This window comes from Plectropomus leopardus, chromosome 12 (genome assembly GCF_026936395.1).
Source record: "Plectropomus leopardus strain MGB_pleo_1.0 chromosome 12, ASM2693639v1, whole genome shotgun sequence".
Taxonomy (NCBI): Eukaryota; Metazoa; Chordata; class Actinopteri; order Perciformes; family Serranidae; genus Plectropomus; species Plectropomus leopardus.
The window spans coordinates 6,331,983-6,355,523 of NC_142187.1; the positions used below are offsets into that span (position 1 = coordinate 6,331,983).

Here is a 23,541-nt window from a genome sequence, read left to right on the forward strand (position 1 = left end):
TGCAACAATGTTCTCAGTCTGACTGTTCAGAGATAGAAAAATCTCAAAGATGCTTTAAGATTTTGTTAGAAGGTTAAAAAATACATGTATATTATAGTAAAGACCACATGAGCTGTGCTCCTTAGCCATCAGGTCTTGCTGTTTTTCTGAGCAAAAGTGCATATGAATCTTTGGCTTTACTTGGGATGTAATTGATGATATTTGAATTATAGCAGGAGAAAAAAATAGGCTAAATTTTCCATAACACTGTTGCTCCTTAGCCATGAGCAATGAATACATGGAAACAGAGTAAGCGTATTGATAAACTATGCTGCAGGAGAGTATCAGAGACAGTGGGAAGTATGAGATGAACAACAGCTTGTAATGCAGCAGCTATTCATAAAAAAGGGCGGAAAACATCAATACACTTCAGAAGTTTGGCCTCATTAACATCTGGACAGCTGCAGAAGTTAGACAGACAGAGCTGTGTCAGAGAGTCAGCGCCGCACAATTGGCTTCAATTAGTCGACGGAAACATGTTTCTGATAAAAGGCAAATTGGGCCTAAACAATTCAATGCCATATTGTCACCCTGAGTTCATTTGGCAAAGCTACACTGAGTGAACTCAGCCGACACCACACCCCTGCTTTGAAAACACCTGTGAAAATGATTAAGTCTTTTTAATTCCAAGTCTGTCTATTTATCAAGCCTCACAAAAGAGGACAACTTGACAATCGTTGACTTAACTATTAAGGCCATCTGTTTTTTATTTAAAGTTTGCATGCTGTAATCATATTGTGCAATTTAACCTTTATTTAATCAGGCAGTTAAAAAAAAAAGAAACCATAAAAAAAAAAAATAATAATCTGAAAGCGGCAATTCTTTAACAAACGCAGCTTGTCCATAGCTTGCCTGTGACGCGATGACTGTAAAAGCAGTTTGTGTGGTTGCCGCCGAACTATAATCAATTCTATAAACACAGCAGAGCAAGACATTCTGGTGTAGCTGGAGTTAACAGGCAAATGTGGCAAGAAAACCCAAACAAATATTCTGGCCATGACTAAGAAGTACAACTGAATAATTGGTTTTAAGTGTTGCAATTTGTAAAAAGTTGTTTTTGCCAAATTGTTTTCCTTCCTAGTCATGATGTCTTTTATTGTAAAACAAGAGATGTAATAGCTTCAGTCACGACATGGCTAGTCCTGGTGGGAGAGAAACGGGGGGGATTGGTCTCCGCTTGTTTCCCCCTGACAAATAAATTGACTGGATGATGGAAATTTTAGCCCCGTAACAAGCTCTCGTAACACAAACCCTTTCACCACACATGACTAACTACAGTACCATCCAGCTGCTGGTGGAAACAACACATGGCCTAAAAAGGAAACTAACACACTTCATCATCTAAACCAAGCTGTCAGGTCATCTTGGCATTTTTATGGAATACTGATGAAATCACCATAAAGTTGGTTAAAATAAAAGCTATTCTCATTCAACTTAGCTTCTGATGTCTGAGGAGCATTCAGGGCGAACACTCCTCTATACAGAGGATGAATTTAAGGCCTATGGAGGAACACCACACGCCACAACAGTAGAGCTGATTTCTCGTGTCATTGTGGCTAATGCCTGTTCTCATCCAGCCCGAGTCTCTCAATGAGAAACATAGACAATCACAGACACATGGACGTGTTGCCTCGCGATTTATACGAGGCTGTTAGGAGAGACGTCGCAATATAACACAGTATTATGTATTTATTTACACACACACACACACACATATATGTATATATATATACGAAAGAAAGTAAATAAATAAAATGACCTTAAAAAATGCTAAACCCCCAAAATGTATTTTATATATTTTGTCATATTTTTATCTGTAACTAAATTTTAATTCTAAAACTACTAGAACTTTTTTCTTTATATATATAATATATATATATATATATATATATATATACTTTTTTTCTTTTTATATATATATATATATATATAAAAAAACGTTCTAGTAATTTTAGAATTAAAATTTAGTTACAGATAAAAATATGACAAAATATATAAAATACATTTTGGGGGATTAGCATTTTTTAAGGTCATTTTATTTATTTACTTTCTTTCGTTCTCTTTCTGTTTTTGATTTATACTTTTTTAAAGATTATTTTTTAGGCTTTTCAGCTTTATTTGAAAGGACAGATAATTAGAAAGAAAAGGGGTGAGGGAGGGGAAGAGATGCAGGAAAAGGCCATGCTTGGATCTGAACCCACGGCTGCTGCAGCAAGGACACAGCCTTTGTACCTGGGGCACCCGCTCTACTAGGTGAACTACTAGGCGCCCTGATTTTTACTCCTTTTTTTGCATATTTTTCAGATAATTTTCTTGTAACTTTTTATCACTTTTTTTATTTCTGTATATATTCTGCTAATTTTTGGGTTATGTATTGTCAAGTTGCTCTTTAAGATGCCTTCTCCTCATATATTTGAAAAAACCCAATTTGTTCAGGTTTCAAAGGGTTTAATGTGTGTTCGGGGATATATAAGTGTGGGTAAGTATGTACACATGAATTAACAGACAATTCTAACCATGTTACATGATCAAATCATACATGAGGCTCCTGTTCTCCATGCTGTGTGTCTGGCTTTACTCCACCACATTGCACTATTTAGAGGTCAAGGTCAGAAAACACATGTTGACAGAGGTAGTCTTCAACCTTCTGCTTACAATGGAGTGTTTTGGGTAAACTCCCCTCCATGTCGTGCTGTGAGGCTTCTGTTGTGGCCTGTCTGCATGCTTCAGACTGGGCGAGGGCGCAGACACAAAGTACTGTTGTCCTGTGGTGGGATCACAAACGATCGGGGCACTCTCTGTGGCTTCTTTGTTTGTCTTTTGCCACGTTATGCTGTGTGTTTTTGGTCCTTTTTACTGCTTCTTTAACCACCTGGCCCAGGGTTGACTGAGCAACATTCAGCCCCAGTCTCATGGGTGAAACTTTATATGGGATTTATATACAAAAGGATTGCATATTTTTTTAAATATTTTGCAAAGACTTGTCACAAGGATGGTCTGTAGATCAGTACATGGCAATTACTGTTATTCTATACACATAATGGAGAAGTGGACATTAGCTGTGAACTTTAGGGAGCTGTATAGGACATTCAGTGCATTAAAAAAGCAGCAAAGCCCTCTGCATAAAGTTGAGTAATGGAGCATAAAGTCATGCTCCCTCTGTGTGTGTTGTAATCTGAGCTTCTCTGTTTGTTGTGGTCGACAGTCCAGCCATGCGTGCACATTGGTGCATGTGAATCCCTGGCAGTGATACACCAGTTACTGCTGACATCTGGATAGCGTTGTTGTGGAAGCGTAGTGACCACCCCAGTTCCACCTGGTCAACACCGTTAGCTCTGTCAAGACTCTTCTTGTTGTTTTGTAGCAGTGTTCGCACTTGTTAGTCCTGCTAGCCGCCAGCTAGGCCACCTCCATGTTGAGAGCCGTGTGCAGACAATCTGAATCAGACTCTGAATATCATATAAAGCTCCCGTAAAGATCCCGAGAGTGCTTGTGTCAGCACTGATCCAGCGTTACTGTAAACTGTAAAGCTCTTTATGTTTAATTGGATACAGATTGGAGGGAAAAATATAAATTAGATCAAAACCTGAGTAAAACAGAGCCTTAGGGTCAGAATTAAAGAGCCGTAACAGGTGAATCTGTTTTCAGTAACTAAATCTTGAACACCCACCAAGATGTTTTCTTGCAGCCACATAACTCACTGAGCTACAAAGCAGCTCTTTCATAATGTTTCTCGTCTCACGATAAATCTCTGGTTGTTAATTCTAAGAACAAATCATGCATTCTTGCCTAAACCTCAACAAACGTTAACCTGGCCTAAACTCTAACCACAGTCGCTCTTTCCTAATTCTAAGCTTCTCGTTGGGATTTTTTTTTTTTTTTTTAAACTTTGCCAAGAAAGGACAAGAAATAATGAAACCCACCATCCCCCTTCGCATGATTAGATTCTGGCGGTCAGACCTACAAGGTGGCCTCTGATCACTTTGCTATGGTGTCATTGTACAACAATTGTCAGAAGCAACGGCTTTCACAGCTGGTTATGATCTCTCTCGCTGGGGAGAGCTGGCTGACTGTGCAGATGTGATTGTTATAATAAAAAACGTATTACTTTCTTTCGATACAGCATATCAGATATAATGAAAAATGGCAACAATGACTAAACAACAACTGTTACTGGGAGCTGATTTTTGCGTGTCCAAACCAATACACTTCGTTTATCAATATTCCCAAGCCTGTATCGATTGCTTGAAATCTTATAAAGGCCCAAACTTATTTAATAAAGCAAACACGCCTGACATGTGTTTTGAGACTGAACAGTTAGTGCTGAAAAGTGTTTTTCTGGTGTTTCTCTGCCAGCCTGAATGTCAAAACGCTTCAGATTTCTAAACAAGACTTAGCAAAGCAAAAACTTGGTTTTTCACCCTTCGGTTCATCTGTTTCCTCTTACGTTGCGGCGTTGCTACATTAATGGTTTGTGGAATGAGTTCAAGCCAGAAGCTTTTATGTCTTGTAAATTAAATTTGATTGTCTTGAATTTTTTTTTTCTTATTACTGCTGCATGCACAAATGAGAGATTTCAGCTCTTTCACACTAAAACTTTATATGGTGTTCATGTTTCGCATGTATGAGAGGGCAGAGTTGGTGGGATTGATGTGTGACAATAAAAAAAAAGTGTTGCCTCACATGCTTTTGGTTTCAAACTGCATGTGTGTGAACCAAAGATGGGGTATCTTAAAAATGGGACTCACTCACCGTTACAGTTAAAGCCTGTCTCCTTGTTACATTTCTTCGAGCAGCCGTCACCATCCAGCAGATTACTGTCGTCACACTCCTCTGTCCTGCACAGAGAGAAGCAGAAGCATCATTATGACATTCATTTCCCATGTCCTCTACATTTTTCAACATGTAATTACACATGCTGAAACATGGGCGGAAGTGCACAGACCCCTGTACGAGGCCGTCTCCACAGTAGGACTGGCCATGGGTGTAGAGGAGCGGCAAGGAGGGATTGCTGAGGAGACCGTCTGCTTCCACTTGGACTGTGTACTCGTACTGGACTCCCTGCCTCACAGAGCTGGAGAGGAGAGGAGAGGAGAGGAGAGGGGAGGAGAGGAGAGGTAAAAAAAAAAAAAAGGACAAGCGAGGAGGAAAGAAAAGAGAGGCAGAGAGAATGAGAAAAGAGGAGTAGAGGAGAAGAGGGGTGAGTGGAGGAAAGAGAGGAGGAGAGAGAAGAAGAAGATAGCAGAGGAGAGGAGACAGGAAGAGAGAAGAGAAGAGGACAGTAGGGAGACAAGAGAAGAGAGGAGGTGAGAGCGAAGGAAAGGAGAGAAGATGCGAAATGTCAAGAGTGGAGGAAAGGACAGAGTGTCATAAAGGAGAACAGGACAGCGAAAGGAGAGGAGAGGAGAGGAGAGGAGAGGAGAGGTAAAAAAAAAGGACAGCAGAGGAAAGAGAGGCAGAGAGAATGAGAAGAGAGAGAAGGGGGAGGAGGGGAAAGTAAGGCAAAGAAGAGAGGAGGGGACAGGAGAGCAGAGGAGAGGAGACAGGGAAAGAGAAGAGGACATACAGACAGACAGAGATGAGAGAGGGGAGTGGAGGAAAGGAGAGAAGATAAGATATGTCAAGAGCGGAGGAAAGAAGAGAGTGGAGAGAGAAGAGAAGAGGAAGGAGGAGAGGAGAGGAAAAACAGTTTTGTGATTGTTTTAATAGTGAAAATAAATACTGGCATAATAAAGTTCAAAAGGGAGGTTAGTTGTGTTCTTGCGAGGAGCAGTGGGAGAGATTTCTCCTGCTCTGTGGTACAAACTGATCATATAATCTTTGATAGCGATGACTCATTCACTACCTGACAAACCCTGAAAGAATGATTGCTGTTGTTAGTGCCAGTGTGGTGCAGTCACCGCATACTGTGTGCCATGGAGAGAGGAAGCGTTGTATTTGCCTGCCAACAAATCAATTCTGCATCCCTCCTGATGGATTCTGCAAGCGCTGGCTCATGGGATCGCAGCAACAAACTTGCACTCAGAGTGGCTTGTATCTGTAACCTTGCAGTATCCTGTGACCTTTATGCCACGCAGCAGGAAGTGTGTGTAAGGACGATATCTTGGCTCCAGTGTCAGGACTATTGATCTGTTTTGGTGGTGTGCGTCTATAAAAAGAGCCTCCTCCCTGCGCTTCAGTGCCCGCCTGGTGCGAGAGTTAACCCGGGGACGTACAAATCTCTCAGTATGTCTGCCTTCTTCTGACTCTACAATTTCCTTTATTAATTATGGATCAGAGAAGGAAATGACGAATTCCCTGTTTATCTGTATCTATGTTTTGATATACATGTATGCTCGGATCTCTCCCTCTCTCCTCTCAGAGACCTCTTCATGATAATTATGGTGAGGCTTAGGTCATCCTTTCCCCTTTCCCTATTTGCACTCCACACTTCCTCCCGACATGCCCAATTGCCTCTTAAACTGTGAACTTAATTAACAAAAATCATTAAGCAATTAAGTTTTTTTTAGACTGAGCTAATGTACTTCCAAGAAAACGTCCTTTAAATCTACACGTTGGTACAAAAAAATGTGTGTTAACTAAATAGCTACAATTACTCATGTGCCAGTAGTGTAGCATAAGTAATAGTTTGGAAACACTGAGTGTGGAGATGTAATCTGAGGACACAAGATGCTTTTGTACACAATTGACATTTTAAAGCCTTTGGGAACCCAAATCAACAAAAAACTATTAATGTGTAATTTAGGGTCTTACATGCATAATAAAAAGCATCAAATAAGCTCAGCTCATTCTTCACTACAACAGTCTGGGACATGGATGGGTGGTGTTGCACCGAGTACCATCCATCCATTTTCATCTGCTTATACGAGGCCAAGTTGTGGGGTCAGCAGGCTGAGCAAAGCACTCCAGATGTCCCTCTCCCTATCAACTCTTTCCAACTACTCCTGGGGGACCCCAAAGGTATTCCCAGGCCAGATGAGATATATAATCCCTCCAGAGTGTTCTGGGTCTGCCACGGGACCTCCTACTAGTTGAACATGTCCAGAACACCTCTAGCAAGAGGAGCCCAGGAGGCACCCTGATCAGATGCCTGAACCACCTCAACTGGCCCCCTTCGACTCAAAGCAGCAGCGGCTCTACTCTGAGCTCCCTCCTGATGTCTGAACTCCTCCCTTTATCGCTAAGGCTGAGCCCAGACACCCTCCAGAGAAAATTAATTTCAGCTGCTTGTATCTGCAATCTCATTGTTTTGGTCATTACCAAGAGCTCATGACCGTAGGTCAGGGTTTTAACATAGATGGACTGGCAGTTTGAGAGCTTTGTCTTCTTGCTCAGCTCCTTCTTCACCACGGAAGTTCAGCACAGCACCCACACAACTGCAGATGCCGCACCAAAGAGTCTGTCAATCCATTTCACAGGCGAAGGTGAAAAGCAGCTCCTCTCTCCAGCTCCCTTTTTCTCCATGCTACCCTCAGGGGCCAATCACACTGAGACGCATCACTACAGGAGCATCACCGGCAAAGCCATTGTTTCCTTTGGTACAGCACACCTGTTGGGTGCTACTCAGTTGCTGCTGCACAATGCGTTTTTCTGGCGTTTTTGTGCATGCATAAAAGTTAAAATATTGTCAACTTTTTTTTCCGTTTAAGGCACGGAGTCACAGCGCTTGTCAATGTCACTTTTGGCCACACACGCAGCAATACTCCACATGCACTCCCAGCTGTTTTTCCAGATGTACTTTCAAGGCGTTTTTGGAGCGGTTGCACCTGACGCGATGCGTCTCGGTGTGATCAGGCCCTCACATGTGAACTAGACCATGAGATACTTGAATCCTTCGCTTGGGGCAGTGACTGACTTCCCAACCACAGAAGGCAATCCACCATTTTCCGGTAAAGAACCATGGCCTCTGACTTGGAGGTGCTGACTCTCGTACCAACCACTTTACTCTCGGCTACAAACCACCCCAGTGCATGCTGGAAGTCACAGTGGGATGAAGCTAACAGAACCACATCATCTGCAAAGAGCAGAGATGCAATTTTTAGGTCCCCAAACAGGACCTTTTTCTCCCCCCAGCTGTGCCTTTGGATCCTGTCCATAAATATCACAAACCCCCGACCCCTCCCACACACACTCCTCCACCCATTCCTATGTCAAAAAGATGTGGACGAGGCGGTTTGACAAGCACTTGTCAGATGATCGAATAGCTTCGGAAACCTTCTACCCACTCACCTTTCCGACGCCGGATTAGGGGGTCTGTGTCTGACTGATTCTGTAACAATCCCAACAATCTGACATTCACACCCACTTCACGCTGTGATTGGCCGACAGGCGAAGGTGAAAAGCAGCTCCTCTCTCTCGCTCCCTTTTTTTCATTCTTTACAAAACTATTTGAGGCCTTTTATGTGAACAACCAAGTGCAAAACTATAAATGTCTTCCAAGGGAGTGTGAAAATGTGCGCCGTCCTAAAACCCCATACTAGAATATTATTGCATCTCCTCACTCTGTATGATGGCAGTCTGTTACCCCTTTCACTCCACGATTCAGGATAAAGTTAGGTTCAGGCAAGGTAAGGATAAACACATATCGACAGGGAAACAGACTTCGACACAGCGGCCTTTAAACACCTTTTTAAATTCTGATGTGGTCACACAGCATGAATTACAAACTAGTCCTGACTTTTTTTTTCTGTTTCTGTGTCACTTCAATTGTGCAGCATCCATTGATTCACTTTGTGGTTTGAAAATTTAAATAATTCCCAGTTATCCTTTAACCATTTAAAATCTGAGAAAATTGTTTTTGATTCTTAAAAAAAAAACCTGAGAAAAAGGGGATGAGCAACTTAACATGAAATGACCCAAAGTTGGCAAGACATTAGTAAAACGTCACAAGAATATTGTCTGAAAATGAGCTAAAAAGAAAGAAAAAAAGACAGGAAGAGAGAGACAGAAAAAAGAGATAAAAAGAAAGAATCACAGACAGACAGAAAGAAAGAAAGAAAGAAAGAAAGAAAGAAAGAAAGAAAGAAAGAAAGAAAGAGAGAAAGAAAGAAAGAGGCAAAAAAACCTAGGAAATGACCTGAAAAAAGATAAAGACTATAGTAATTCTGTAGGTTAATTTTGAATATAGAATTATGAAAATAATTATTATACCTTTCTTGACATTTTTCTCTAGCTTTTTTGAATTCCAAATCTACTATTTTCTTACACTTTCCAGAACATTTCTTGCAAAGTTGCTCATTGCCTTTTTTTTCCACAATTTCCAAGAGAGAGGTTTCAGAGGTAGAGACACTTTTACAGGGTGTTCGAAAGCAACACACAAAAATGACGTTGACCCAGGTTTCAAAGGGTTAATGTTCAATGACAAAATGCCTGATTAACATAGTAAACAAAGCAAACTTAAGTATGTCAGTGTTTACATTATTTGAGCAGTTCTCCTCGCCCTCGTCACTCTCTCCCTCTCTCCTCATTCAGCCTGTGCTGACCAAAGTGCGAGTTCAGCAGGAGGAAACGGCTGAGGAGCCGATCCAAGCAGTCACTGGTGTTTATGGCCTCTGTTGCTCACATTTTGTTTGTATTCCAAAAAAGAAAAAAAAAATCTGCGTCTGCTTACTTTGCTTCACCTCAGCTGTGCCGTCGTCTGCCTCTGTCCCCTCTCACCCTTCCTCATCCCTTGCTTCTCACCTTCATTTCTTCCCCTCAAACCCCTTCCTCCCACATCTCTTTTTTCTGTCTCCCATATCTGTGTCCCGTCCAGTTCCCTTTGTCTCCCCCTGCTCTTTCCTCTTCTTTTTCATCTTCTCTTCTTCCTATTATCCCGCCCTCCCGCGCTCCCTCTCCAAACTCATTGCTCTCAAACACTCTCTTCTCCTCACATCAACCCTTCTCTGCCCTCCTCAGTCCCACATAACTCAATTCCCACCGGTTCTTACATCTTTTTGCACTTAGACACAGCTTGTGTAACGCAGGAGACGTGTTCCCTGAAAAATAAACTGTTTTTTGAAGCTGTGTCCACCTAACATCCGCCCTGCTCTGTAAAACGGTAATGGCTTCTCAGGCTACTCGGAGAGTCGCAACGTTTAATTTAAGCCCTTAAATAATCTGCAAATCATGTGACACGACCGTCATATCCTAGCAGCTATTTGGTGAGATAGAAACGGCAGGCTTGTGGCTTTACAACTGGATTCTGGTAATCAGACAGGACACTGTACAAACTGATTTGACTTAGCCCCGAAACGTCAGCGTGCTTTCAATCGAGTGTATGCTTGTTGAAACACGTTTGGATCAGTAGCCACAGTTTGGCATCCCTGTGTTGGAAACATTTGGAGCTTTTCAAACAGACCTAAACACTTTTGAGAGAGCGATAACTGTGGATCCTGCAGATCTGAGGAACACACAGACACAGAGGTTTGCTTCAGGACACCATATTAGCTCTGACTAACTTTTATTTTTCAGTCTTATTTCCTCCTGAGCTGCCGACGTCTGAGGCAGCGTGTGTGTGTGTCTGCGTGTGTGTACCCAGCATTAGTAGTTGGCGCGGCCTCCAGGCAACAGTTATAAATATTCATCTGCACCTGAGAGAAAACCAGTCTTGGGAACCTGCCCCAGGTGGTATTTTAGGGTGGTTTGGACAGCAACACAGCACACCTGTCAATTCCCATTATGCATTGTGGTTACCTTGACCTGTTCGGGGTTTATTCCCTATCTGGGATCACTGTTACAAAATGTGCAGTGACTTTAGAGAGCTGAGAGTAGATTGATGAAATTTGCTTTGGTTGCAAAATAAAACTGATGACCTCATAGGTCTGCAATATTATTAAAAAAATCAAAATCTTGATTCATACATCTATGTGATCTCACTTCTAAATGATGAAAATTTACTTGCTCTTATTTCCCTATGCTTTCTTATCATGCTGCATTCACGTGTTGACTCACCTGCTGCAGAATAACGTGCCTACACAGGTGACGTTGCTAGGGCGGAGATTAAAATCATCAATCAGAGACCCCTCTGTCAACTGATGCCTAATCCCAACTGTACTTAGCAGGTGTACGTGGGCTTTTTAAACACACTTAAACCCGCTAAATGTCTCTTTTCCCACTGCCACTGAACTTACAGCTGTGTGTCCAGAATGAGGCTTTAAGTCGAGCATTTGTTTTTTTGTTTGTTTTTTGCTGGTCAGTGAGCTATGCGGTGAATTGCTTGGGGTGTTTTGGTCTCTTTTTTGCTGCAGATTTTGCTGCAGGGTGAGCGTTCTTGACTTTCACGCTACTCTTTGGTACAAGCAGTTGAGGACATGCAGGCAGCAGCACAGAGGAGGTATTTGGTGCAAAGGAAGATAGAGAGGCTGCTTAGAAGTGGTGAGATTACAGCTCACAGCAAGTTATCCCTTTGAAACCTGGAGCCACATCATTTTTTGTGTGCTAATTTCAGATGCCTTTTTCAAGTATTTAAACCCAAATCAAACAGAAATCAAGCCAAATTGCTCATTGTCAGTGCACAGTCTCTCTTTTGTTAGATATCTAGTGTTCGCAAAAAAATTATATCTTATATTACGTGAATGCCGCCATCACACTCAACATACTGCTGAGCCCCATACAAACTTTAAAACTTTAAAACTTTACAAAACAAAACAAATCGTCACATATTTGTATTGAACTGCATTGCTGTTTGTACTTTTGGATATCTGCTTTACTTTACGGTTTCATGTTACCTTTCAAATGAATAAGATACCTAAAAAACCCAATATTTCTCTTTTTTGTTATAATCAGTAGCATTTAGGTTTAACAATATTATGTTCTTAAATAGGAGACAAAAAGAGCCTTGAGGTTTGTTTTTGTTTTTTTTTGTTACATGAGACTTTAAGTCAGCCACTGTGATATGTCTTCTGTCAATGTCTGTTTAAAGCTCAGCATGCTATAAATGTTTTAGTTGAAAAACTAAAAATTGCGAGAGAATAGTGATCGCAATTGTTTGGGAGAAAAATTGTGCTTAACATTTCAGCAAGACTTGTGAAGCCCTACCTCACAGTAATCTTTAGTACAAATGAACTTAAGTAAAAAATAAATAAATTAATGATTTTGCCTTTAAAACACATGACAACATTTGGCATCTACCTGTCAGTGAAGGTCTGCTGGGTCTGAGGTGAGGGGGTTTTGCCGGTGAAGGGCGGCTGCCGCTGGATCCTGTAGAGCAGAGGTTGGCAGCCGGCACATAGGGCGCTGCCGGGGCCTGACGACAGCATGACAGCATCAATCTCCAACTTCTCATCGAAGGTGCACAGTTTTATGGCGGCGACAGCAGTGTTGTGGGTGTCGAGGCTCAGGGTGAGGGGCATGTCGCAGAAGACATGCTGGGGTCCAAGGTTGATGCTTTTCCCCGTGTCGGTTATCAGCTCTATGTTGGCTACGGCTGGATTGTCTGTGACAGGGAAATACAGATCGTCTTAGTGTGACTGCTGTTATTTCTGTCATTTAGAACTTTAATGTTCAACTGTGTTTAACCAGGCCAGGACTTTGGAAGTTAAGTCTTATTCATGGACAGTGGTACTGTTCTACTGGTTTTCTAGCATTTATCTCTTGGTTAAAGGTCACTCTCAGGTTCATACTAATATTTGGGGTTTCTACTTGTAGATGCTTTAATGTTCAAAAACACTTTCTTTTTCATACTGTCTGCTGGAAAACCTGTATTCAACACATTCTCATCTCAGCTCGTCACATGGTGTCGCTCTGTCAGTGACCTCCCATGTATGCTTATGACACTTTTTCCGTATCCCTCTGCGTCAGCTGTTTACACTCCGGGATGCCGTTACAGTGATCTCAACAAATGCACATTGTGAGATGAAGCAGCACGGTCCTTACACAACAGTCACAGACGGTTTGATCGGCACAAGAGGCACATGGTAAGGTGTAGAGAAAAAAAAACACCTCGCCACATGGGAAGTGAACTCTGTACACCTGCACACGACGCATTATATTAACACCACTAGTTCTCTCCGAGCGCTTTCTCATCTGACATTGTCCAGCCGTGTTCCGTTGGATCCGGAAGGTGGCTTTTGGCATCATGCTCTTCAAACAAAAGTGCTGACAGAGCGGCGCTATATGACAAGTATGGTGTTAGAACAGGCTGCAGGTTCCCTTTAAAGACTGTGTATATAAAAACTGCCAGATGTAAGAGCCAAGGATCATATTCTCCATGAGCAGCATCCAATCACAATGGTTAAAACTGTAAAACTTGCAGACAAAATGCATCACTTTTATTCTGTTCCCTTTTGCTAGCTGAGCTAGAGCTCAGATTTTGTTGCTATGGCTCAATTTCCACAACAGAGAGAAATCCAAAAGGACCTGTTGCTGCCGTCTATCGGCTAAACCTCGTATCCAAACTTTAACTGGACTATGTGATCTGCGCGTGCTCCTCATCGCTGTGTTGGCCTCCCTTGGTGGTTAGAGATAGGGATTGTTGGTTATTTTTTATGGGAGAAAGGGTGCTGTAAAGTGGGAAGGCAATAAGAAAAATGTAAGCACTAGGGAGGGACTTGTGTCTTTAATGAACTGAGTGATCCAAAATATTTTTTTAATTCTAAAAACAAAAAAAGGTCTTTCTTTTTTGATTTGCATCAGCAGCTGGAGGTCTGGAGGCTCTTGTCTCATCTTTTCAGTTTTGTGTCTGCTGACTTTATACATACTGTGACTGCTCTTTGTAGAAGCCATATTTACTGTAGTGCTATCTCACATGTCACACTGATGGTTTTAATTTGTTACTCACCTGAAGAGATGTAGGTGACCCAGAGGGTGAGTGCGTGTGGAACGATAGGGTGGAGGAACTTTAGTGTGAGGGTGCAGCCCTCCGTGTCGGGACACGGCGAGGTCACATTAGTGTCATAAAGGCTGAGCTCAGGACTCCAGGCCTGGAGGCTGGGATCACAGGGCTGCTCCACATCAGGTGGGCCTGTGATTCAATGACATCACACAAACACACAAACATTCATATTTATGTGAACAAAACTCCCCGTGCACAGGCAGTGTGATCATCGGGTGCTGGTTGGCAGCAGAAACATTTAAAGCCAAAAACAAAAACAAAAACTTGACCACCACACACTGAAGGACAGCTGTAGGACTGGTGGTTTATAATTTTTAAGAAATTTAGTCCGCTGGATAGCAGTTAGTTTCCTTATTGTGATATAATGGTGCAATGTGTTCTATTCTAGGCTTCATGCTTTTGATAAATGTTATTTTGTAAATATTGTTACGTTAATTATGATAAGTCATAAAATCCTTGATGTTTTTTCATATGTTCAGTAAATATTGACATATTTTTTATGCTCTCTGAGTTTAGCAGTGAAAACAGTGAAACCGGGAGTAAAATAAACAATTTATCTGCTCAAATTTAGGGCAGCTGGACTCGACAATGATCCTTACAACTTACCTTAGAACCAGTGGTCCATGGACAAAGTAAAACTGATAACAATGATCAAAAAATGCTAAATATCAAATCAGACAATCAACTGATTATAAGTCAACTTACAGTATAAAGGTTATTGACACATGTACATATACATGTATGTATAATTTACTTGTACTTGTACTTTTGATAGATGAGAAGTTTATTGCCAGAAAATTACTTTTGATACTCAAGAACAGTTCATTCAAAATGGGAACCACAAATCCATGTCCTGGTGCCTGGATTCTAGTTGCTGATATGAATTGCAGTGATCCATTTTCTTCTCTTTTCGGCTTTCTGATAAAAGATCGCTCCCACTGCTTGTTGAATCTATTTGAACAGTCAATTGCACAACAGCTCTTCCCCATTTCAGATGTGGTTTCCATGTTTTTTCGTGGCATTCAATCTAACGCTGCCACTCGTCACAGTAAAGTTCTTCAGCGTGAAGCGCTCGATTTTGTTTTTTATTTATATTGGTGTATTGCAAAGGCTTTCAGTGACTTCATCCATTGCATAATCCCAGAGCTGGGAACACATCCTGTGCAGCCCATTCACAATCCTGATTCTGCCATGGTGATAAAATGTGGTGAGCCTGCAGCGTCTTCATTGTCAGTGGACAGACTAGACCCCAGATCCATCCGTGCACCTGACTGACTCGTGTTTTGTTCATTTAAACAATAACATGAACCCCTTCCTTTCTTAATGGGTTGAACACACTGGTCTTGCCTTTGCCTCTTGACCTGTAAGTCTGGGAAGAACATATGAGTAACATCCTCTCCTCTGAGTGGAACTGCTCTTTGCTCGGCTGTAAAGGACTGTAGTAACTATTGCTGCATTCATGTGATGATGGAGGGTCGTATTTTCCGAGCTGGGAAGCCTTATTCCAACTTTGTCCTCAAACAACGGGATCTTTCATAAATAAACAATCTTCAGTCAAAGCTAGGGCACTTTTAGTTATTTTAGTTTAGAAATGTCTGCATTTTATTTCTGTCAGTGCTTTTCTTGCTGGTTTGAAGTAGCGAGGCGCAATAGGACAAAGATGATGTGTTTTTGTGCACGTAACAAAATGCAGCATTTGAATACGACAGAGGGATGGTTTTCTAATATGTATTATTAGGTAGATGCCACTGTGAATCAAATCTGATTAAACACACTCACATAGTCCTGATGACGCAGATTCATCAAGTTTTATTAAATAATACCTCCAGTAAGACTTTTCTTTTGGTTTTCTGCCTCAGCATGTCTTTTCCACTTCTCTTTAGTAATGACCAAGTTAACCCATTTCCCAGTATTAATTTCAAAAGCTACCGGCAAACTTTTTATCCTCAGTAACCAGAAGGAGCAAAAATTTCCAGTTGAGAAAAAGTCATGCCCCCTTTCTAAAATCATGGCCCACTTTCAAAAACGCAGCAGTGCCACCATTACAGCAGGCCAAATGAGTTGTTCGTTGTTACAGTGTTAGTAATTAACACAATGCAATCACATTACGGTTGTTTTATTTTGTTTTATTATTAGCTGTGTCACAGAAAGTCAAATAAAATCAGAATGTTAATGTGTTACATATTTCACACCCACTGTGATTAGCCATCTGTGGAGGCTCGGTGAATTGCCAAACTGTCAGACAGACAAAGAACACCACGCAGGTGAATGATGTCAAGATTGGCCTTGACAGGTGTAAAATGAGGCCGAAATGTAAACCATGAACTCTGGAGGCTGATGACATTCCGTAGCTTCCAACATTTCACGACAATTAAAGCACAAGACATTATAAAATCGTCATACTTTGTTTGCAGCACAACAGGGCTAATGCTGACTTATTTTTATATTCTTATATTTTTATTTCTCAACATATATTAAGTTTAAGCATTAGCTGTTTGTTTTTTCTGTTAGCAACATGCTCCTAATTCTCATATTTTGCCGTTATGTTAAATGCTTTTCATGCATAGTTTTGATCTTCCTCTTTACACTTATTTTCACTGATTATTGCATTACTACTGCCACAGCCTATTTCCTCCACAGGTATTATACATTTCAATCTTCCTCCATCAGTCGGATTAGAAATGTGGATTTTCATTCACCCTGCACGTGTGTTTTACCTTTCACCCCCTTGTTTTACTCTGCAAATTGCAGCACAGTCAATATAATGATGCTTTTAATTTTCTCATTTTGAATCATGAAGCGCTTTAATGCTCGGTTGTAAACAAATGTAATCTTACATTCATTCAGGCTCCTGAAACAGGCTGAGGTGTTTTCCCTCAGCCTGAAAACTCAAACCAGTCAGGACTGTGGCACAGGAAGCATTTCAGGGGATGTAAAAAGGACAATCTTGCCAACAATTCTCGGCAACAGCCGTTTTGCCATTAAAAACTTTTTGTGTTGCCAGCTGTGATATCCGCATTGAATTTGTCCAATTTCCCCCTCTCCCTTTCCCCGCTGAAGGCGATATTGCCCATCTCCGCTGGCTGACAAAGTGACCCGGCGCATCATCGTCTTTTAGAAGTGGGAAAGAGTGAAAAGGGAGCCAGGGAAGCCAGCAGACTGGCTGTCTCCTCAGCTGTGTGCATACCACTGTTTAGAGTAAGACTGTAATTGACTCTTTATCATCATTATGATCCCGCAGCGAAACAGAGGGAGCCGTAATCCCCCCCTGTCCCTCCTCGCCGCTTGTTTTCAAAGCATAAATTCCAGCAGAGGATTTCCACATATTTGGGTAGAGTTTCCACGGAAGAAAAAGGAAAGTGTTATTGTGTTCGGAGGAGGTTTTTTGCTCTTTTCTATCTCTATATCTTTCTCTTTGCATTTTTTGTTTGCTTCCTTGTGTTCCCCTTTTTCTCTCTCTTGTTTCTTTCACCCTCATCCTACGCATCCTGCCAAAGGAAACCGGGCTTCTGCAGAAATTATGATTGGAATAACAAGGACCATGTGCTTACATGAGGCGTAATGTTTCAAAGTACAGTGCTACAAGATACACTATTTTTTATGCTTCTTTGTTTATGACAGAGGTTCGATGTTTGAATAGCACCCAAACATTACCCAGAGTAGACACTTTGCTTAATAATCCTTGTTCTCGCTTTGGTTAAAACAAGACAGAGACAGAGAGAGGTCTGTAGCTGATGGCAATTATCATTTAATGATTTTCTACTTTTTCCTCTTCCAGGAACCATTAGCCTTGCACGCACCTGAAATTTACAGGGAAGAGATCTGTGTTTGTGTGTGTGTGTGTGTGTGTGTGTGTGTGTGTGTGTGTGTGTGTGTGCGTGTGTGTGTGTGTGTGTGTGTGTGTGTGTGTGTGTTTGGAGGCAAGGGAAGGGGGTTGATGTGCTCCATGGAAACAAGAGACAGAAGTTAGAACTCAAGGACACAAACTCAAACCTGAAACCGCCACAATCCTCAATGTCAATAATCATTGACAGAGAAGAGCGTACAGGGCGAAGTGTTAGTCAGCTGATGAAATATGAGCAATCAACAATTTGCCTCTGCGCCACTGCCTGTTTTCATTTTAACTGGGCCAATATTTATTTGAATAAATTCCAATAGTAAAAAAATAATCTATTTTGATCAAGTAATTCATCACTAACACAACCTCTGTCTGTGTATCATCCGATCATTCATTTATTCCATTTAATCTGGCAAATGAAAAACAAAAGAGTGAGTCAACCAGCCTTTTTTTATTCCACATCTTGTACGCTTTAACCCTTTGAAACCTAAGCAATTTGGTTTGATTTCTTACAAAAACATAGGAAGAAGGCAATGAGCAACTTCAAAAGAAATAACCGAAATATTGACAAGAAATTTGTAAATAATAATAATAATAATAATTCTGTTAAAATGAATTTAAATATATAATAATGATAATCAGAAAATATTAATATTTTATTCTCTATCAAATAATTTCTTACCATTTGTGGGACATTTTTTGCCAAGTTGCTCTTTGATATTTGCCCCATGTTTTTTCAAAAGAAAATCAAACAGATATAGCTCAGGTTTTTAAGTTAAAAAGGAAAATGAATGCATGTTTTCTTTTTTTCATTTTTCATTGTGTAATATGTTATCGTGAGCTTCAGTTCTACATTTATAACAGGCTGCATTCATCACTGATGAACCTGGTTATTATCTCTGATTCATTTTTCCAACATTTTTTTCAGACTTCTAAAAGTTTGCCTCAATTTTCTATTTAAAATATGCTTGCTTTGAATGTGCATGCTTCTGCGAGGTAAGTTCCCGCTGCACATCAGTCATGATTGTGCACAGTGGAGAAACAGGACTAAACCAAATAACAGAATGAAGACTCGCTCTTTGGTTTTGGCTTCCATGTTTATTAGATTAGCCGTTTCAAGACAAAAACAAGAAAAACACGCATTCTTTATTATTTTTTTTAAAGAAACCAAAACAATAACCCAAAAAATAAAATACTGACTCGTTCTTTTGTTTTTAGTATGCCAGATAAAATGAAATAACTGGACGATCGATGATTCGCAGACCAGCCTCAACCCAAAGTGTTGACAATTTGGCTGTGGCTTTATGTGCAGTTCCAACAACATCTCACACTGCGTTCTGTTTATATTCACATTGATTTGAAGAAGGGCTGTATGTATGTTAAGAAAAAGGTTTTTACACACTACACAGTGTATTTTCACTTACCAACAGCCTCCTCGGGTGTCCAGTAGCCTGACGTGTCACAGATGCGAGGTGAGGTAGCCTCGGACGCGTACTGGTGAAAAACTCCATCTTTCTCACAGTCTCCACAGTTGATTCCAGACATATGGAAGGAGGAGCTGGGACAAAAGGAAGCAGAGTTGCTGATTCTGAAACATTGCACTTCGTCTTTTGCTTGTAACAAGGCAAATGTACCTCTGTAAAGACCAGGCCTGCAATAATTTCAGACCTGCTTGCTCTGTATTTTAACAGAAGCCAAGAAGAGCCATACTTGGTGTTTTTTTTAGGGGGGGGGGGTTTACAGCCATTATGTCAAGATCATAAGTTGAGGCAGAAAATGTGGTACAGTGTGAGGCTTTGAACAATGACGGTGCTCCTTGAATAGATATTTAGATATTTTCAATCTACATTGGTTAATTTCTAGTCAATTAATTGTCAAGACAGCATCTGCGCATACTGGCTTGACACTCCAAATAAACATTTTAAGTTATAAGAGGGAAAAAAAGTTCTTGTAATAACAGTTTGATGATCTCATTATCTGGACATGACAAAGCTTTTTTTTTTTTTAACCAAGTTAACAAATAATTATCTTTAGATGAAGGCAAAAAGAACACTTGTAGACATGGCCATTCTTGACTTCTGTAGGTTTTTTTTACTCTAAATGGACAAATCCAGAAACACCATGAACAAGGCAGACAGACAGAATAATAGAGAGGGATGAGTTGCGGTTTCGGGTAAAAAAATGGCAATTTAATGAATTGTGTAGTTTATTTAGTTACAGCTGTTACAGTGACCCAACAAGGCTTACGTCATTTCAAGATCTCGACAGAAACGCAGTCTTATTTCACTTAGATTTGGAGATACAAGCCATTGTTGAGAATATATACGAATATGTTGAGAATCCCACAATCCATTGCACACTGGTCAGCTGTATTTCTGTTCAGGTGGTAACCATGTACAGGTAAATACGAAACATGACAACAAATTAAGGTAGAAGCAGGCATCAACTTATAGTTCTCATTAGCAGCCTGAGTAGGTTTTGACTCACCAGGTGTTGCATGGAAATTGCTCATTACACTATTTACCAGTAGTGTATTATGTGTTTTAATGATATCTCTATTGTTAACTTTTTTCGGAAGTGTATTTTATCACAAGTGTTCTACTTCGTACATTTGGGAGCAACCGCCTGATGACAGGTACTTAACTTAACATGTTGTTGAGAAGATAACATGAAATGCTGCATCAGCAGGCTCTGGTCCAGTTTGGCTTGTCACATTTGGAAAAGTAGTGTATGAGTTGGGATTTAGCTTCATGTATGATGTCATTGATTGATTTATTTAGGCAAAACAGTACCGTCAACTTAGTTGATCGTGGCAAGTTACAAGAGCTATAATCTCCGTCTTGCTCATGATATCAAAAGTGCTTTTCTCACTGAAGCAGTCGTAGGAGCAGATGAACATATACTTTTCTACTCATATGAGTTTAAAAACAATATTTGAACACTGAACATATGTGTTCGATTGTTAGGATTACACTTTTTGTAAAATAACCATTTAAATAAGTAGACAGTGCAGACAAACGAACCTCAATTTGGTGTATCCATTGATGAGGTAAATAATCAAGATTTTGAACTCATGCAGTCGTACCTCTGATAAAGTGGTCCTCTTATAGGAGGCAGCCAGTAGATAGAGACAGAGTCTGGGCTCTGGTCTGTCACTATGGGAGCCAGAGGGATGGGAACAGGTTGCTGGTCCATCAGCCACTTCTGGTAGACCAGATCAAGATAACAGTGCATCCGGGCCACTTGGTTGGGAGTGAAATGGTTGGTGCAGTTGTCATCTGACGTGGTGCGATGAAAAGAGAGAGCTCATGGATCACATTCAAACATTAGCCTTCATTGAACCTCAGTGTTAATCACATGGTTGAAGTAATTCGGTTTAGTACAGACATCTGAGGAGAGGAAGTGAGAAAAAACCCAATGAACACATGTACACATGAACACAGTAATGTCTTCAATGAACCTTTAAGAGTGCATGAAACTTTAAGATCAGGGGTTATTTTGAATAGAAATGATTAAATTGATCATAATGTTCTGTTCTTAAGTTTAACCGGCACATGGGTGATTTAGATTTGGGATGGGAGGTATTCTGGTTTTTCATTTGTAGTCCACATCAGGCTGTTATCATTCACTGTTCATATGTTTTCATGCAAAAAGTAATGCATCAAAATTCATACATATCACGTTCCATGTAATGATAACCCAGTAATTCATGTATTTTGGAGGGCTGCGATCACATAGGCTAATTGGAAATAAATCAAGGAGGGTCAAAAGAGGAAAAGTCACGGTCTCAAATGACATCACACAACCAGGGTACAGCAGATGCGCAGTGAAATCTGGTCTGCAGTTGCTCGGCTTTATGGGCTGGTTGCCCAGAAACTGCAGACCAGATTTCCATGGAGTAAAAAGGGAAGTGGTCACAGGCAGTCTAGTTAGAAGGCAGTTTGGGGTGGGAGATGGGTCACAAAACACAGGACTTCCCTCTGTGAATTTCTCCTGGAAACCGGTGCTCTGACCTATGTGAACTTTGAGTCATTTTAAGCCACGTCCTCACCATGTTTTTTTTTTATTGACCTAACCATAGTAACCTAATTTGTAAGATATCGCACAAACTGGTATATGTGCATTGTCATATCATATCAGACAAAAAGTTACATGAGGATCATCATCTGTTGTGCGTGTAATATAAAATAATCACGTTTGAGCAGGATTTGCTTGCACACAGGTCCATGTGGAGAGCAAAAGAGGCAGAACGCATTGGCCAAAATGCAAATTCGGAACCCATTCACTATCACAACAATTTCAATTTTTGTTACCAAGAACCATGTGTTTATATTCTAACTGAATCTCGTCTTGCACAAAAATCGCAGTTTCTATTTATGCAGTATGATGTTACAATTTGTTGGTTCCATGTCCTCTATCATCACTATCCCGATAATGTAAAGCGTATATTCTACAATACAGTGTAATCAACTTGTTCTGCGGGTCATTCTTTAGTCTTACTGTACGTCTGCAAGTTAGTGTTGTAAATAATGTGTATTTACAGTACCTGTGTAACTCATGTAGTTGCTATAAGGTGTGTCCTGGTACATGGCGACTCCACAGGTGTCATTGACAGCTCCGGGGTCATGGCAGGCTTTGGATTTGGGTGTTGGTGCAGTGTCAGCACACAGATCTCCTGTTTCCATGGAGGGGGTGGTCTCCTGCATGTGCATATGACCGAACTACTAGTAAATGATCACAGAAGAGTGTCTTCAATTTACAGACAGCAGGAGTAAACAGACAACCACCCTCTTAGTTTTTACTTTAACATCCAGTATGTCATTTAAATAATTGTAAATATCAGCGGTTTTTGGGTAAAGCATGTTGCAAGCATAGATATAAAGCATGTAGAAAGACACTATTCCACACAAAGGAGCATTTTTGATAAGACTACAGAACAACATAAATTTGATTAAAATTCCCCAAAAGTAAATACATTACAGCTTTGCATAAGGAAAACCTTCATCACATTAAGCATCATTAAGGGGAGATTTAACATACCTGACAAGGGTCATCACAAGAGTCCCGCTCACTCACCCCCTTGAAGACATGGTACAGTCCAAAGATGTGTCCCATCTCATGGATCATGGTGTTGTGGTGGCCCATGGTACCAAAGTAGGACGGGTTCAGAACCATCCCACCTGAGGACAAAAGATCATATTCATGGTATGTGTCATAATATGCGTCATAATATCACTGGATATTCACTGAGATTATTATGTCAGAAAATTTCAAATATTTTTTGAAAGAATATCAGAAGCACCCAACAAAAAACAACTGATCTCAAACAAGAGTGGTATTGTTGTGAAAGTCCAGATTTTAACTACCAGCTGTGTCTAGTCAACTCCAGGTTTAGGCCTATTCTCTGCCACCAGAGAAAATCTCCAAAAGAGAAACAGACTTCCACAGTAAAAAGACTAAGCCCGGTGTCATTTAAAACCAATTAGGAATGAAGTAAAACTTGAGTACTTTAATCCCAAAACAGGAAACGGGATTCAGTAAGGTGGCTACGGGTGGACATGGGCTGCTTTTTCCTGCTTTGAATATAGAGAAATGCTCTGCAGAAAGCTTGTATTTTAAATGGTTGCAAAAGTGTCTTAACTAACTGCACATCTTGTTAACTGCCATTTGCCTGTTTTCCTAAAAAAAAATATCACTGTCTTACTTTTTTTTTTTTTTTTTTTAACCTGTCCTGTTCGGCAGCTTAGGCATGCAGTATGAGAGGTCTGGATGCCTTGAGGTGCCATAACAGATTTACTCTGCAAAGGAGGAGTCTGACATACTTCCTCCTGTTGCAGTCCGTACTGAGATT

At 40.7% G+C, this 23,541-nt stretch overlaps 1 protein-coding gene across 1 annotated transcript in view; it reads right to left on the minus strand.

Annotated features, from left to right (window-relative positions):
- pappa2 (pappalysin 2) overlaps positions 1-23,541 on the minus strand; it is a 101,187-nt gene that overhangs the window by 51,146 nt on the left and 26,500 nt on the right. The window contains exons 6-13 of the mRNA XM_042497715.2: positions 22,731-22,870; positions 22,237-22,390; positions 20,776-20,968; positions 19,115-19,248; positions 13,799-13,981; positions 12,151-12,454; positions 4,985-5,113; positions 4,792-4,877 (exon numbers count right to left, since the gene is read on the minus strand). Of these exons, the coding sequence (XP_042353649.2) occupies positions 4,792-4,877; positions 4,985-5,113; positions 12,151-12,454; positions 13,799-13,981; positions 19,115-19,248; positions 20,776-20,968; positions 22,237-22,390; positions 22,731-22,870 (1,323 nt within the window). The remainder of the gene's footprint in view (positions 1-4,791; positions 4,878-4,984; positions 5,114-12,150; positions 12,455-13,798; positions 13,982-19,114; positions 19,249-20,775; positions 20,969-22,236; positions 22,391-22,730; positions 22,871-23,541) is intronic.